The sequence below is a fragment of the Platalea leucorodia genome (assembly GCF_965183815.1).
Source record: "Platalea leucorodia genome assembly, chromosome: 2".
NCBI classification, from domain to species: domain Eukaryota; kingdom Metazoa; phylum Chordata; class Aves; order Pelecaniformes; family Threskiornithidae; genus Platalea; species Platalea leucorodia.
The window spans coordinates 54,879,886-54,896,056 of record NC_138824.1 but is presented as its reverse complement, the minus strand read 5'-3'; the positions used below and the strand labels follow the sequence as shown (position 1 = coordinate 54,896,056).

Sequence of the window (16,171 nt, the reverse complement as noted above, 5' to 3'; positions counted from 1 at the left end):
CCATTAGATCTGTTTGCTAGTTGATTGATTCAATGATAAATTTCAAATGTCATTTCCCAGCACAATCTGTGGGGCAGATCAGGAGCCTTTCTTGCTCAAACACAACCTCCTTGTTTCTGAATTTGCAGAATTTGTTTGTTTGAGTGTGTTTCTGAGGCCAAGTTTGACTTTCCATAAGCAAGAGAAATCTCCAGGCACCGCACACCCAATGTGTGTGCTCCTCTCCTGCATGCTTGTGTCACACATGCCTTACTTTCATAGCAGGCACACAGACATGCCTAAGTACAAAAAGAGTGCCCATTTTTCCCTAGATTAACAGTTCTGTAATAATAGTAATAGTAAAACCCCCCTGATCTCAGTCAAAGTGCAGGAAAGATTTTTTTCTCTTTCAGTTACAAAAGAACAAATACAAACAAAATTGAACAAAGGAAATTTTGACTGAGTAAAAAGGCAAAATGAAGGAGAGGAAGAGGACAGATATGAACATCTTCATAAATGCTACCGAAGCAGGAGAATATGTACCACAATATATTTAGTGTACAAGTAGAGGTATTGAGATGTAGGAACTAATCTGCAGGTCTCAGCTCCAGTTGATAACCTAGAGCCACTCAGAGTATCCTGCTCTTCTAGTTTTAATCTGCATTCTGTACTTCTAAATATTATCTACATGTCAGCTCTTTCAGGGAGTTAACATTAAAATTTACAGACCAAAAATATAAATATATATATACATATGAAAACAAAATATTCCAGTAAGGAAATGTATAAGTTAGCCTAATATCAAAGGGGTCTTACTTTTAAGATACAGTGCTTTTGTCACCAATTATATCTTTAGGTTGATCCACAAATAAATAAATTGTATTAATTAAATATTTTTAGTCAAATTATATTACTTTTAAATGACACTATGGTCTAGAATTAAGTAGAATGTTTCATTTCTGTATAAGGACTGAAGTGTCTAATCAATCAAAATCAAACAGTATAGTACATATATCAAACTGCATCATTACAGTAAGTGATGATGTGGCTGAGAGCCTCTGGGTGAGGATTAGGGAAATGGAAAACAAAAATCTTGTAGTGGGTGTCTACTACCAATTGCCCAGTCAGGATTATAGCACAGATGAGTTATTCTATAGGCAATTAGGAGAAATCTCTGGATTAGTAGCCCTTGCCCTTATGGGAGATTTCAACCAGGAATATCATACGGCTGAGATGAGCAAGTCTTGGAAAGTCTTGAAGTTTGTAGGAGATGATAACTTCTTGTCACAGGTACTTAGTGAGCCAAAGAGGAAAAATGCCCTCCTAGACTTGCTATTTGTGAATAAAGAAGGACTAGTGGGAGACGTGATGGTAGGGGACTGTCTTGGCCACAGTGATCATGAAATGGTTGAGTTTAAAATTTTCAGTGTAATGAGAAAAATGGACAGCAGAGTTGCTACCCTGGACTACAGGAGAGCAAACCTTAAGCTATTCAGGGAGCTATTTAGCAGAGTACCCTAGGAATCTGCTTTTGAGGGCTTAGGAGTCCACGAGTGCTGGTCAGTCTTTAAGAACCACCTTTTAGAAGCACAGGAGCAGGCAATTCCACTGTGTCATAAGTCAAGGAAGCAGGGCAGAAGACCAGCTTGGCTGAACGGTGTGACAGTGTGCTTCCCCTCCCCCAACCTGACCTTTTATCTCTGGTAACCTTGCTCAAGCGGTAACCACCAGTGGTGGTCCTAATGGATGCGTCTGCTTGTGATGGCTGCATCCGGCTTAAAGTGGATTCAGGAGACAGATAACAACACAATAGCCAAGAGCTAATTTGAGTAATGTGCCCACCTAACCACAGTGCTGGTCAATGTCTGACTCAAGCCAAATTTGGAAGAAACTAAAATCTGTTGCTGGTATGCAAATATGACTATGAGTCAATCATCTTACCCCCATAAATAGTGAGCAGCCCAAGAGCCCTTTGAGCTCTCCTGCATGGCAGTGGGCTGCATGACAGGATCTCCCCTTGAGTAGGGACACCTCTCAAGGTTACGCCTGCTGCAGAGATCCCTTACTCCTTGATACTGAGAGACTCCTTGCCACAGCAGATCCTCAGTAAGTGACTAATAGCTTGCTAAACTTTGTAAGCTTCACTAAGATTAGAACATAGATTGATTGCGCATGTATATAATCCTTTAGACATAAACCGTTGACCAAGTCCGGGACTGAGTTTGGATCCAGCTGCACCTAGACTCTGCTAAGGGAAGGAGTTTAGAATGCAAGGGGGGTCCTCTCTGAATCTCGTGACTCAACAGGAGGGTCTCCCTAACAGTTTTGCCTGACTCTGTCCTCTATGCAGTAAATAATCAAGCGTACCTTGCCATCGAATCTTGTTAAACCACTGTCGCATTTACTATCAAACTTTGTTAAATCACTGTTTTATATCAATAAACATATTGCTGCTTTTCTCTTATAAGTGAAGTGCATCTCTCCGTCTGCAACAAACAGGGAACTCCTCATGGAGCTCAAGAGGAAATTGTATGGTCTCTGGAAGTGAGGTCAGGCTTCGCAGGAAGATTACAGAGCTGTGGTTCGTATATGCAGGGAGAAGACACGAATGGCCAAAGTCCAATTAGAGTTGAAACTGGCCAGTGTTGTTTCAGATAACAAGAAGGGCTTTTTTAAGTATGTTAATAGCAAGAGGAGGTCTAAAGAAAACATTGGATCAATACTTGTTGAAGATGGTCATCTGACTAATAGAGATGAAGAAAAAGTGGAGGCATTCAAGGCGTTTTTTGCCTCAGTTTTAAGTAATATCCTATCCTATCCTATCCTAGTATTATAGTATAAACATAGTAATAGTATAATAATATAATAACTAAATTATAATAGTACCATATAATATAATAATATAGGTTTGAAAAGATATAACATATAAATAGTAAGACTATAACATATTAATAGTAAGACTATAAGCAGCTTAAAGTAATGATACAAGAACCTTGTTCTTAGGAAATCTGTAATTACAAGATGTTAACTTCAAATTGTTACTGAAACATTTGATAGGAGTAGTATAACTCCTTTGGGGAAGGGCAGCAAAACAAAAGTCAGGAGGAAAAGTTGAGATTAAATATCAAATATAGATATCTAAATAAAGGACATGTCATCTTGAGAAGATCGTTGAAACCTTAGGACAAAGATTTCCAATGCGACTATCAAGGAAGTCAACCACTCATAGTGCTTTGGTGCTGCTAAAGCATTGGACTACCCAAGAAGATAAAGAAAAGTAGGCCTGTAGTTGTTTGCTGAAAGGGTATCCATTAAGTTTCCTTAGGAAAGGAATTAAGAAATCATTAAGCAATAAATTACAGCTCCTACCTAACCTTTTTAGAGATACCTGAAGGTGCAGGCTGTCACTGTTCCTTCTACTTGGTACCATCTATCTCCCTCTATCTCTATATTATCTATATTATCTATCTCTATATTAACAGCATGATCTTTATAAAAAAAATAATTGCAATGAAGCTTTTAATATTTTGGTCTCTGTCATCACAAGGACTTCCTGCTCAGAGAAATACTTGTTTTGATGATGAGAGCCATAAAGTAAAAACAGAGATAAGCTCTCTGAAAATCCCTCTGACATCCACAAATGCTAGTGTTTTGTAAGCTGTGAAATATATTGATTCCAGAGATACACACCCAGGAGCATAGCAGTTTATTATTATCTCTTCTTTGCTATTGCTGCTGAATGATGTCTCCCAAGCCACCGCATACATAAAACAATACATGTGTTTCACCTTTAAAATGTTTTATCTTCATGTCTTAACTTTTAGCTGTCTCCTGAGAAACCATATATATTAAGACATTACTTCATTCTTCAGAGCCAGAGAAAGTTTTAAGCAAGTAGGTTGTGTTTGTTATCACACATTCCGTATTAAAAGGAGCATTTTATAAAGATCAAGCTCAAACAAAAATCCATATTCTCTTTCTCCAATTGTATTTTGTAAATGTCAATCCAGCTTCTTTTCCAGTATATGTTTAGGTGCCGTAAATTTGAAGGAGGAATATGTGAAGAACAGTAGAATTTTTTTTTTCCTCAAAATAGAGATGTAGGGAGATTTTTTTTTACTGTTTACAACTGAAGCCTGAGAGAAGGAAACTCATGCTGATTTGTTTTTCGAACTAAGCTTGACACATACCTAGGGAAACAATGTACTTGACTCGAGTTTGAAGCTACTTTAGAGAAACACAAAAGAAAAGACAAAAGTGAGTCAGAAAGGTACCTTCTTACAACATCTTCTCCATTCCAACACGGGAGTCCATCAGCAGCTGCCAACTCATTACCGCACAGCTGATCAGCCAGGCCGCCATAAAAGGCTCTGTAGAGCCGGAGGTGACTGATAAACTCTCTGCACAGGGGAACACAGGAAATAATTGACAGTGTCAATCAGTAACATTAAGCAGTACTGCTGTTGTGTGTTTCTACAAAAAGATAAAGAATGTCCTTATTCTATTACTGTCCATTGGTTCCAATGATTTTTTAAATCAATTTGTCAGTTTCCTGTTAGATAGTTTGATTCTCTCAGATACACTTCAGTAGTTTACAAAGCTGATACTCTCACTGGTCAAAGTAAAAAAAAAATACTTTACTCATGCTCTGGAACAGGAAGTATTTTCCTCCAACCTGAAATTTTCTTGCATAGTTGTGATGCAGTTTCCAATGTTACACTTGTACAAATATACCAAAAAATGTTCCGAAAAAAAGCATAGCAAATAAACAAATAGGTGTATATGAATAAGTCATCTGTTTTTCAAAAGTGCTATCAACTAGTCCCCTACACAGTGTTACAAATACTACAAAGAGTATTTGTTAGAGTTATGGAGCAACCCAAGATTTAGGTTAGATGGGTTTAAGATGTAGTTGTTAAATATTTAGTGGATATTTAAATTACTGTCTGAAAACTGACATCCGTTTTATCATGTGCTGTGCTGGTACGTTATAAATTATGTATTACTATTTTAAATATTTGTCAAGATGCCCAGAGCTAATGATAAGGTTTTGTACTTATATCAAAACAAATGAATGACCTTTTAGTTAGTATGTTTTTAATTGGATTGTGATACTTATGTTTACAAATTGTTTGCTTGTGTATTGAAAATAACTTCCTGGGACACCCATTCCTGCTGTGAAAAATTAAAACATTTATTCATTCTGGTTTAGAACATCACACTATACTGAGTTATGTATGACCTGGAGGCACAAAGAAAGGCAGCAGTAAATGCTGTACTCGCTGCTCTGTAAGCCAGTAATCTTCACTTTATGTTAACCTCTTCTATGGTGTCTGGAGTCGTGAAAAAATGCCAGAAATATTCTATACGTTTCCCTACATTTAGACAATGTAGGCCTAATATGGCATAAGGAATTAAATTGAAAGTATTGTTTACTCCAAATTAAAACAGATAAAACTTGAGTGATTATATACAGTCCATCATTTAAAAAGCCATATGTTCTTTCTTGTAATTGCAGGGCAAATATTTTACATAAACCACACTGATTTAGATTTACTATGCCTATTAAATGTAATATGAGTGCCCTACTAAGTCTAAAACTGCAGTTCTGAAAATCTTGGGTAGGCTCAATTTTAACAATGCATCATATAATTGCCGATGTGCAATATATTTTAAAAATATAAATATGATTCATCCACACTCTCCCAGCCATGAATAGTCATATCTTGTATTTCTCCATCCCCAACATTACATCTAGTGTGCACAGTATGCTTGCAATTTTCCTCCATTTCCCACTGACTGGGACTGATTTTGATTTTGTCTATGCTTTAGGTTTACATTCTGGATGAAAACCAGTGTTTAGAGAATCCTCTCATAGTAAATAGTTGGAATTTCTTTTTCTGCACAATTAATCCACTGATAATATAGAAATTGAAATAAATACAGCTACCATAATATCTTGTGACAAACTGCACTCTAACAGAAAGGTCATTTATTCAGTTTATTAGTAAATACATCCTGAGGCAAAGCTAAAGTAATAATTGATTTCAGCCCCTGTTGATGTCTGACCAAAGTAGTTAGAAGGGCAGATGGTATGAATGTCAATTTGCACATCATCATCTTCTAGACCAGATAGCATGTAATTATAGGCAGCTGAGCACAAATGTGCAATCACAGTCAGTGGAAGCTGCAGATACTTCTTATCTGTTTATTTGGAAATGTTAATTTTTTTTACAGTTTTATTCTCCTTGCTAAAAGCTGTCTGCAATGTCAAGTTCTGGAGGAAAAAGCATTATATACTTTTAAGTTTGCATGTTACTACAGAAGTTTCCACTTAGAATTTTTTAAATTCATCTGATAATTTTTGGTGTCAAAAGCACAGAGAAATTTGCTTTTTTTCTTGTGCCACGTAGTACTAGAAAATATCAGCTTAGGTCTGATGGTAAATATAACTTAGGAAAAGTTCAGGCAGAGGCAGTCCAATGTGCACTTTGAAGTGTAAACTTTCATCTGGAGACGCATTTGAAAAATATAAGGAAATTAGGAAACTCTTAGGAGTCACACATTTAATGGAGTCTTTCTGTTCATTTGTTTTCCCTAAGATAACTGTCATCAATCAAGTCTACACAGCTTGGGAGAAGCCTATTCTTTTCTGCTAAAGCCTGTGAAACTTGCTGAGAGGAACCTGCTGCCAGAAGTACAGAGGAGGTAAATAAAGTGGAGCTTGACTCAGAGAACAGAACTTCCTTAAAAGCAGGCTGAAGTCACTCTTCCATGTGAGGAATTGTTACAGTTGCCATGGGAATATAAAGTGAAATAATATAAAGCGATTATGACTAATAAGGAAGGAGGTGATCCAGGAGGCAGCAAATGAAGATGATATCAACTATAAAGTTCTTAAACTGAAATCTCTGTCAGTGGATCTCAAACTTTCTCCCCCCTCTCCCTTCTTGGTGAAGCGCCTGTTGCATGCCATAAAGTGTTTCCAGCATCTCAGGCAGGGAGAAATCATGGGAACACAACATTGCTTTGTGCTGCTCAGTGCCTCTGATGCCCCTTAAAGTTTTTTAGGCAATCTCCCTGAGGTCAATCTAGAAACTACTTGTTTTGAAACACAGAACTTTCCTGGATTAAGTGAGATTTTAGAATATGGTTTCATGTTTGCAGAGTGCTAGCAATCAGAAAACATCAAGAACTTGCTTAGCTACACCACACAGAGAAAATGTGCCTGTATAATGGGTATTTTCTCATGAACTTCTGTGCTGGCTAAAGCAAACTTCTGTTTTGCATCGCTTTCCATTCCCACAATGTTCTCTGAATCCTGTGTGTGTTTGGTTTTTTCCCTCCACTATTTGGAACATGAAGGACCTTGCACTAACAAGAATGGTCTACCTTTGAAGCTCAGAGGCTTTTTCTTCTCCAGATATCAGGAGTGAGCAATTATTCCCTGCAATTCTCTCACTTCAGTTTCCTTCTGCACTGCAAAGTGAAATGAAAGGAAAAAAGGACAAGGAAAACCTCTCCATGTTTTAGAAAACACTGTGATAGAAATGAAATTTCTGATTTTAACTGTACTCTACTTGCATAATAGGGCCTTCAGTCTCAACTGTAATACTATCCTTACCCCTTACAGTGCTATTACTCCTCATGGTCTTTAAAGATTTGATTAATTTATCTAAAGATAGATTGGCCTTTCAGATGCCCTCAGCTATCCAGGATATCTGCAGAAGGCTGGAATATACGATACAACTTAGACACCTGCATTATTCTTGGCAGCAGCAGATCAGCTGGGATACCTGAAGGTATCCTCAAGTGGCATTGGATGCTTGTAGTTGTGTGAGCAGCTGAATTGAGTCCTCCCCTCCATAGACTATAATGGCAGCTTAAACACCTAGCTCATATGCAGTTAGGCAAATTTTACCCTATAATGCTGAGTGAGGGATAAATCAAATCTCCAAGTCTTTGCAGTCAACTCAGTTCACTATATACTGGCAAAAGAGTCAGAGAAAAAAAATCAGCTGGACTTGCTTGAAAGAGGATTTCGAGATTTAGTCCTAAATGCTTAGCTGTTTCACTTTTCAGAGTAGAAAGGGATGCAAGAACAGTCATTCATTCTTTTCTGTCTGATCAATTTTTACAAATAGTCTTCTGATAAAACTCACAATCACTTCTTGACAGATTTAATAATGCATGCTGATGTGCAAGTTAAATGTAATTTGAAAATTTACACATAAAGATAGAGCTCATATGTTCATATTTTACCAATGTTATCCACTCTTTTAAATACTTTAAACAACACCAAATGACTCTGGTCATATGTCCATTATTTCAGAAAACAAAATCTAGTCATGAAATTACTCTTTCCAAAATGTAACAGAGCAGATTGTGTTGTTGAAATGCTTCATTCTTTGCAGTCGTTGTTTATTCTCTAGAAATGCATGCCATTGCATTGAATATAATCTATTCTGTTGTAAAATTAATGGCTTACTTTATTCTTTCTTTCTGGCTGTAAAATTAATGTCTTTCTTACTTTCTTCTGTTGGCGAGCGTTTCTTCACTGTCTCTTGCGAACATCTTCAACCCTTGATTATCGTTGTTCTGATCAAAGGAGCAACCTGGAGACTGCGTAGGCTTCCTTACAGGAGGACCACATACCTTGTTCACCTAAAAGGAAAAAAAGCCACAAGAAGAAGGAAAGAACACAAGTAAACAAAAATTATTATGTCTCTCTCAATTCAGTTTAAGTCCATTTTAATAAGAAAGAAAGTTCTGTGGACATTAAGCTAAGAAAAGTACCATTAATTATCATACTTCTCAACACTATATCCATAATGAATGCAGTAAACACATAATTAGTCATTTAATAGTAGAAAAGAAAACAAATAAAATCACTCCTTTTGAAGGAATATCAGGTGTATCAGAAAGTCACCACATGTATTTTACTGACTGTGGCTTTTTTTCTTCCTGTAAGGAAAGTGTATTGTTATGCAGACAGTAACAGTAACCTCAAGAGAACATGATGTGTTGTGAACAGCGGCATATTGCCATTTTTTCTGTAATATACCCCAATCACAAATTTAATATGCATTGAACTTTGCGATTTCTTTCAGGGTTCATGAATTATTATGGCATGTTCAGCACAGTTACCCAGAGCATATAGTGAACAGTTAGCATGGTGGAAACTTGCATTACAACTTTGCAAGATGTAAATTTAATGATCCAAGATGTAAGTTTAACGATTCGGACCATAGATGTTGAAAATATCAAGGGATTTTATACGTCTGGCTTTCTGATCTAGATGTCAATAGATACAAATTCACATGAACTCCCATTTTCTTCTTTGTAAAATGTGATACTGAGCATTTTGTATGATAAAGGATATCAATTCATGTTCATAGCTCATTATTCTTCCTAGTCACTGAATAAAAATAATTAGGGGCATACATATTTATTAAATAAGAGATACTTCATGCTGGCAATCACATCAGACAAGATATTAAGCAGACTGAACAGCACATATCTTGTGTAAGCTAGCACACATATACTACCGAAAAACTAATACTGTATGTGATTTATGAAAACTCAGTTTCAATAGGTAGTCATTTTTTTTAAAAGAAAAAGGGAGAGAGGAGATCACTGTTGGCTCTAAGACAAGGATCCAATTTTTGAAGCAGAAACATATTCAAAATGCTACCATGAGAAAGAGGAAAGGGTTCACAGGTTATACAACAAGGATTATTGTTTCCTTTTGCATTTTATATCCCCAAATGTAAGGACAGAGAAAGGAAATAAATCTCATTTCAAGTTACCATCACACACATTAAAGAGAAACGTGCAAGTCTTAGGGACCACCTTTCCAACTAAGAACTGCTGTAGTGTTAGTTAAGAAAAACATTTAAAATTTAAAATAAAATTAACATATCTAATTTTGATGAGTGAGTTTGTTGTTACGCATGGTGTAAGTGGTGGTAACGAATATACTTGCTCATTGAATATACTTGCTTAGGCCAATCAAAAGAAGAAAGAATCAGTATTATTACTACATATGAGTAAGTAAGTGTTCACTTTATGAATTGAAAATGAGGGTAAAGTGAATAGTCCTTTTTGGCTGCAATTCACATGTCATAATTTAGGCATTCAAGTTTGAATCCCCTTCAAATGAGCTGCATGAATTTACCTGCAAGATAATTCTCCCTGGACATATGGCTAATATCCTTTAAGGGACTTAATGGGATACACTTTAAACATCACTTGAAGTATTCACCTCACCATTTCTTATCAGAGGCAGTGTCTTCTTGGACAGCATCTTACTACATTCGTTCTTGTCCTCAAATTCAGTTTCAATCCTCCCTCATATTTTTTTCCCACTATTTCCCCCATTAGCTCTTCTTCAGAGCACATTGTCCCATGCTCTTCATCACTTTAACTGGACTCCCATTCACGCCTCCCCCATAAGTCTCTACACTCTTTGTAGGCTTCACCTATCCTTGTGCAAGTCTGCCCCTTCAGTGCTGCATTTCGCCACCCTCTACAGGAGTTTATCCCATCAGTCACTCTACACCAATATAATGAAGATCTACCAGAGGCAAAAAATGCTTTTGTCCTTTTACTTGTCTCACTTTGCTCATATTCTTTTATGGTCACTGATGTGACACTGCGAGTGTTATGCTTATGATCAGCTTTTATGACAAAGCAACTGATGGTTTGGGTTGCCTCAGTTCCAGCTTGCCATATACTCTTTAGCAACTCTTTGTCTTATCAAGAACAAAAATAAGGGTTTAACAGACAGACAGAGTCAGATCCAGATTTTGGGAAGGAGGCTCTGTCTCATGACATGGGTTAGGTGTGTAGGTTGTTCTAGGTCTTAGGCGTCTTATGTATCTGAAAGAGGCACCTTAGCTGTCCAGGCACTCTCAGAGACTGACTGCATACAGGGTGGGAGCCTGTGAGGGGAGGAGAAACATGGTGGAGATGAGTCACTGGCTAATACAGACGCTAAGCAGATAAGTACCAGTCCTTTGGGTCAGGGGGAAAAAAAGAAAGAAAAAAATAAATAAGTTGCCTCCAGTTATAGTAAACTGAAAAAAAAAAAAATATGCATTCAGCTCCACTAGGAAGGCAGGAGAATCCACAGCTATCTAGATTTCTTGAATTTACAATAAAATCTTATTATATTTTACTCTGACTAAAATGAACAGATAAAGAAAATCGATAATTTTTCCAGTCCTAGTGGCCTGAATATGGATGATATTTGTTTTATATGTATTAAAAGGTTGCTTCAAAATACTGTCTAATGACCTTTCTCTCTGTTTATTTTCTTTGAGTGAATGTCTCAAGAAACACCTTGTGCAATACTGCGAAATTTGCGTTCATTGATACATTTAAAAATAAACCTTAGTTTCAAATATAAAATCTTTCTTAAAAATTAATCTTGGGTAAAATTTATATATATAAATACCATTAAAACCCAGCCGTTATCTGAAATGTCTTTTTAAGAACTGATTTTTTTTTTCCCAAAAGTCATTTTTGGAAAATTCTGAAAACAGCATTAGTTAAATGATAAAAAGTGTTTGTACAGCACCATGTACACCTCTGCCATTCCCACAGAGAAGTGTATAACAGTAATCATACTGATGACAACTCCATTCTGTTAATGACAGCAACAGCTCTCACAGCTGAAAGTTAGCTCACCAAACTTTAGCAAAGTTACTTCTTCAGACATAGTTTCTGCAGGATGAGCTACTTTGGCATGTACAAGCACACACAATGATGATGTCATCATCTGTTATCTTTCTCGTATCTCTGATATTTAAACCCCTGGGACCACTGACTGACCAGCTGGCTTTGTGTGGTGTTGGTTCTTCTTTTTGTGTTTGATACATCACACTTGTATCACTCACCCAGCTGAACCCAATCTGTCTTTTTTTAACTGTTCACCAGTGGCTGTCACTTTTATGTCATGTTTAAACCATTGACTGTATATGCATGCCAAATGTACTTTTGCCTCCCTCACTGGCCCAGGCTTCATTGTCACCCAGTTTCTTCAGTAAACTTGTGCACATGAAAAGGTCATATACTTTCATCTTGCCTTCAGGTGCCTGTTCTGTCTGTAAGCCAAATAATTTTAAACCAAAATGTCAGTATCTCATTACCCAGTACAGGCCCGATGATAGTCTAAAAGACAGATAAATACACTTTCCATAATCATGTCTTCTTTTTTTTTTGATGCGTTCTTTAGGTCTCCAGGAATGAGTACATGGTGTAAGTAAGTGTAATGCCACTTAGTTGTAGTTCCCGTATTTTCTGAAGGACTACAACTATATCCATTAGACACGTTTCTTTATTTTTAGCCTTTGCACTTCAAAATTAAGCTTCCAACTAAAAACTCATTCAGTGCTATTACCTCCAGTCTTGAGAGACACAGACTGGAATCATAACTTTGAGGGAAGGGGAATGCTCTCACTACACTAATGATTTAACACATGACCATTTTGCAGCAATATCTGATCAGAATGTATTCTTACTTTCTTCCAGTTTCACTGAAAGGGTATTCCCGCTGAACGTTTCCACAAATTGAGCATTTTTCCTGGCTTCAAACACAAAATCCTAAAAAAGAATATAAAATGATTCTCAAAGGGGACTGAAAATATCCTGAGAAAAGCAAGACTGAAAAATCACCAAAAATATTATTCAGGAGAGAATTAAACTTCTCACTGAATTTCAGGAAGAATTACAGACTGCTATAAAATTTTAAAACAGCCAAGCCTCAGCAACTTACTAGGGGTTTTTGTTTTGATTTGGTTTGGGTTTTTTTGGGTTTTTTTTAGTCAAATGTTCTTAAATACTGCACAATATTTAAGGGCATAAAAAGAGACCTCAGAAAATTACAAAACTCCTGATTTTCACAGTTCAGACAAACCTATTGTCATTATACTCAGCATGCGGTTATTATGCACAATTTGTATGCCACACTATGATGACTGGGTTAATTAAAAGCCCTTGTAATAACCATGCAGTTAAACTGCAATTAGTGCCACACATGAACTTTATGGCAGTTTGATTTTGCTTCATGTTATTCCGTAGAATGTCTACTTATAGTTACTTACAGTTTGGAAAACTGGAGCATTGTAAACCTTTACATTTACACAGGACTGGACAATGATGTGAGCATCATATTGATATTGGTGGGATACTGTCCTCTAGGTTCACATGCTCAATAGCAGAAATCAGTCACATCATTGGGTTTTTTTTTCCACTACAGAAGCAGTTCTTTCTGACCTCAGCATTTCTACTGAAATGATTTTACATCAAATGACTGAAGCAAACTGAATGCACAGTCCTGTGGTGCACTTCGAACGAGGTATGCCAAGTCTCGGTGATTAACTACACCATAATCTTTAAACATTGCCACTGTGCCAGGAATCTTGAGACTCTCTGCTCCACTTTGGGTCACAGGATGTTGTGAAATACGGTGAAAACATGAGCATCTTCTAGTCTTGCAGTGTGTCGGTAGTCGGTTTCACTCGTTCTTACTGCTGTGCACAGAGTAAAAGGGAATAAAGCACTTCTCTGGATACAAAACCTCCTAGGCTTAGACTCAGCTCTAGCTGGGAACCAGAAGCAGGAGTCTGAAAATTGCTCTTTCTTTTATGTTTAACAGTTTCATGCTTGTTTTGGTAAGTTTAGCAAGCCCTGTAAGTGTATTGTATATAATACTCTATGTATTTGGATACATATATACCCAGGATTTCCTGTAAATGGGGTACGTGTCAAGTATTCACTAGACTGATGCAGTCTCTCAGACCTGTAAGCCATCGGTGTGGCCATAGTCCATGCAGGCATTTAAAACTCCTTTTATTTAATGCATGTTTTAGTTAGTGATTAGTCTGGTGGCTTTCAGTTCTAGCTATCAGATCACAAATTTGCCACCATCCTTTACAGTTAAATCCCCTCAAACACTCATGAGCAAATGGACAATTGAAGTCTAATAACTCTAAAACAAAGCTAAAATGAGATGGCAGGGAGGGACTGGTTGAAATTACATTTGTTACAAAAAAATTGCAGTTAAGTTAATTTTATTTTATTTTCTAGGAATACAAAAGTGAATACTTTCTTCAAGAAACAGATTCTTGATGAGTCACAAGCATTTCCAGCAACAGATTACTAATCAAACTACCCAAAATATTCATCCAGAAAAACAATGCATTAAATGTTTAAGACGTTTCCTTGATTCAGATTTAATCCTTTCAAGGGGACGTGTACTACTTTCAGGTAGATGGCTGTGCGTCAGACAGAGGAGAAAAAGACCAGTACAACATACTCTTTTTTTGCACCTCATTCTGCCAGCCAGCCTCTGCAAGCAGCACAGGAGAGGATGGCTTCTCTGTCACCAGGCAACACAGGGGTTTGGGACTTTCTGATCATCTAAGCAGGTGAAAATGAAGATCTCTCAAAGTAAGATTAGCTTCTCCTTTTAATTTGTAATAATCTCCAGCTGAGCTCCTGCTGCCGGAGCCAACACAGCCACACGCCTAGTGCTGGTTTCACTGGTTTGTCTTCTTCTAGTTACACCACAAGAGGGAGCACCAGCATTTCAGGATTTCCAAGCACTTAAGCAGGCTTTTATCGTTTGCTGCTTGTAACAGTTGCTTATTTAATATCAAACTTCTGTTGCAAATTAAAATGTGTTTTGATATGTGAGAGCGTGCACGTGTGCATGGAAGATTAAAGTATTCTCTACTGAGAAAAAATTTAAGTTCTTGAAAACAGGGAGAACAAGCATTTGGTACAATTTGTCCTTCAGAACAGGAAAAAGACGTTAATGAGATTGTTTTAGGAAAGAGCAGTGGATTACCACCAGTGTTTACAACACAGGAAAATCATGCAGAAATAGTGTATTATTTCCTTTGTTTTCTCTGTAAATTTTGTGTTCTTTATCTGTGACTAGTTGTTTCTTTTTCTCCACTGTAGCCTTAGGACTCTTTGCAATATGTCTTAGGCATCCAGAACTTTAAGTAAGCTCTGGAGTTACAGCGGCAACTTATAATTTTATAAGTTTCATACATAGCTTTAATCATTCTACAGAACTTGCTAGAGAAGTCCAAGACAAGCTGAAAGGGACAAACATTGTGAACAACAGCCTAGAGAACTGCAGAGTAAAGCTCATGCTTAGAATAATGCTTGCACAAATTATTAAACATTCAATTTATAATCACCTGCAAGATAAATCTTAAACAGGTTTGCCAAATAATGATAATTTCAAAGCAATTTTATTCAAAATTGTAATTAAAAGCTCAGGTGATACATGAAAAAGTGCATTTACAATTTTTCAAGTGAGATAGAGTTGGAAGTGGTTTCATGCTCAAGAAATAACCAATCCAATTCAAAGCAACCTTGTTAAATGTAGTAGTTTGCCTCACACCCAACCAGATGGTATTGAGCAAAGATAAATGCAAACTGCAGATATACAAAATGCATACTCACCAACAAGGCAGCAGTAGCCTTATCAGAAAAAAACTGAGAGAACTACATGTGGCAAAAAAAAGGAAAATAATTTTCAGTGATACATAAATAAAAGTACAACTTGGAGATACTGAACTAATTATTCCACTGTTTGGCACTAGCACGGCATCAATGCCATTGCTGTATACCTTTTTGGGAAATCTGCAGTCAAGATGGCTGACTAAGAAAGTGACAAAAATGCTAAGAGTTTGCAAACCGCTTGCTTTTAATAAGTGATTTTTTATATGGTTTTGCAAAAGACTGCTGTCCAAGCTGTTGGGTTCTGGGAGCCGCAGTCCACAACTTTCATGTGACTGGGACTCGTATCCTCCTCCTACCACTCCATCTACCAAAACCAGTGCTCCAGCCCAAGTTCTTGAGACTGTTTTCACATCTTGTCAGTTTTTAATTATCTCTGATTTCCTTCAAAATTTTTCATGTTCTGATTGTAAAATAAAATCTAATAGCCCATTAAATATGAGCTACTTAATATACTTCTAATTTGTGTCTTCTGCTCTTTAATTACTAAAATCTTAAATGGTTTTAATTCTGCTGCTCCTTTCATGAGGGACTAACACTCAGCAAGTCTGGCAGTAAAAATAGTTTCTCCTTCTGAATGGGGGTGGGAGGGAAGGAAACTATTTTTTTTTTTTTAATGGCTTAATGTCAGGGGAAATCCTAATGTTCTCAG

General features: G+C 36.9%; 1 protein-coding gene across 1 annotated transcript in view; it reads right to left on the bottom strand.

Moving 5' to 3' along the window:
- Window positions 1–16,171, bottom strand: part of GPC5 (glypican 5) — a gene marked incomplete at both ends in the record, with an annotated part of 757,873 nt that overhangs the window by 601,355 nt on the left and 140,347 nt on the right. Inside the window, 2 exons of the mRNA XM_082336071.1 lie at window positions 4,254–4,379; window positions 8,510–8,643. Of these exons, the coding sequence (XP_082192197.1) occupies window positions 4,254–4,379; window positions 8,510–8,643 (260 nt within the window). The remainder of the gene's footprint in view (window positions 1–4,253; window positions 4,380–8,509; window positions 8,644–16,171) is intronic.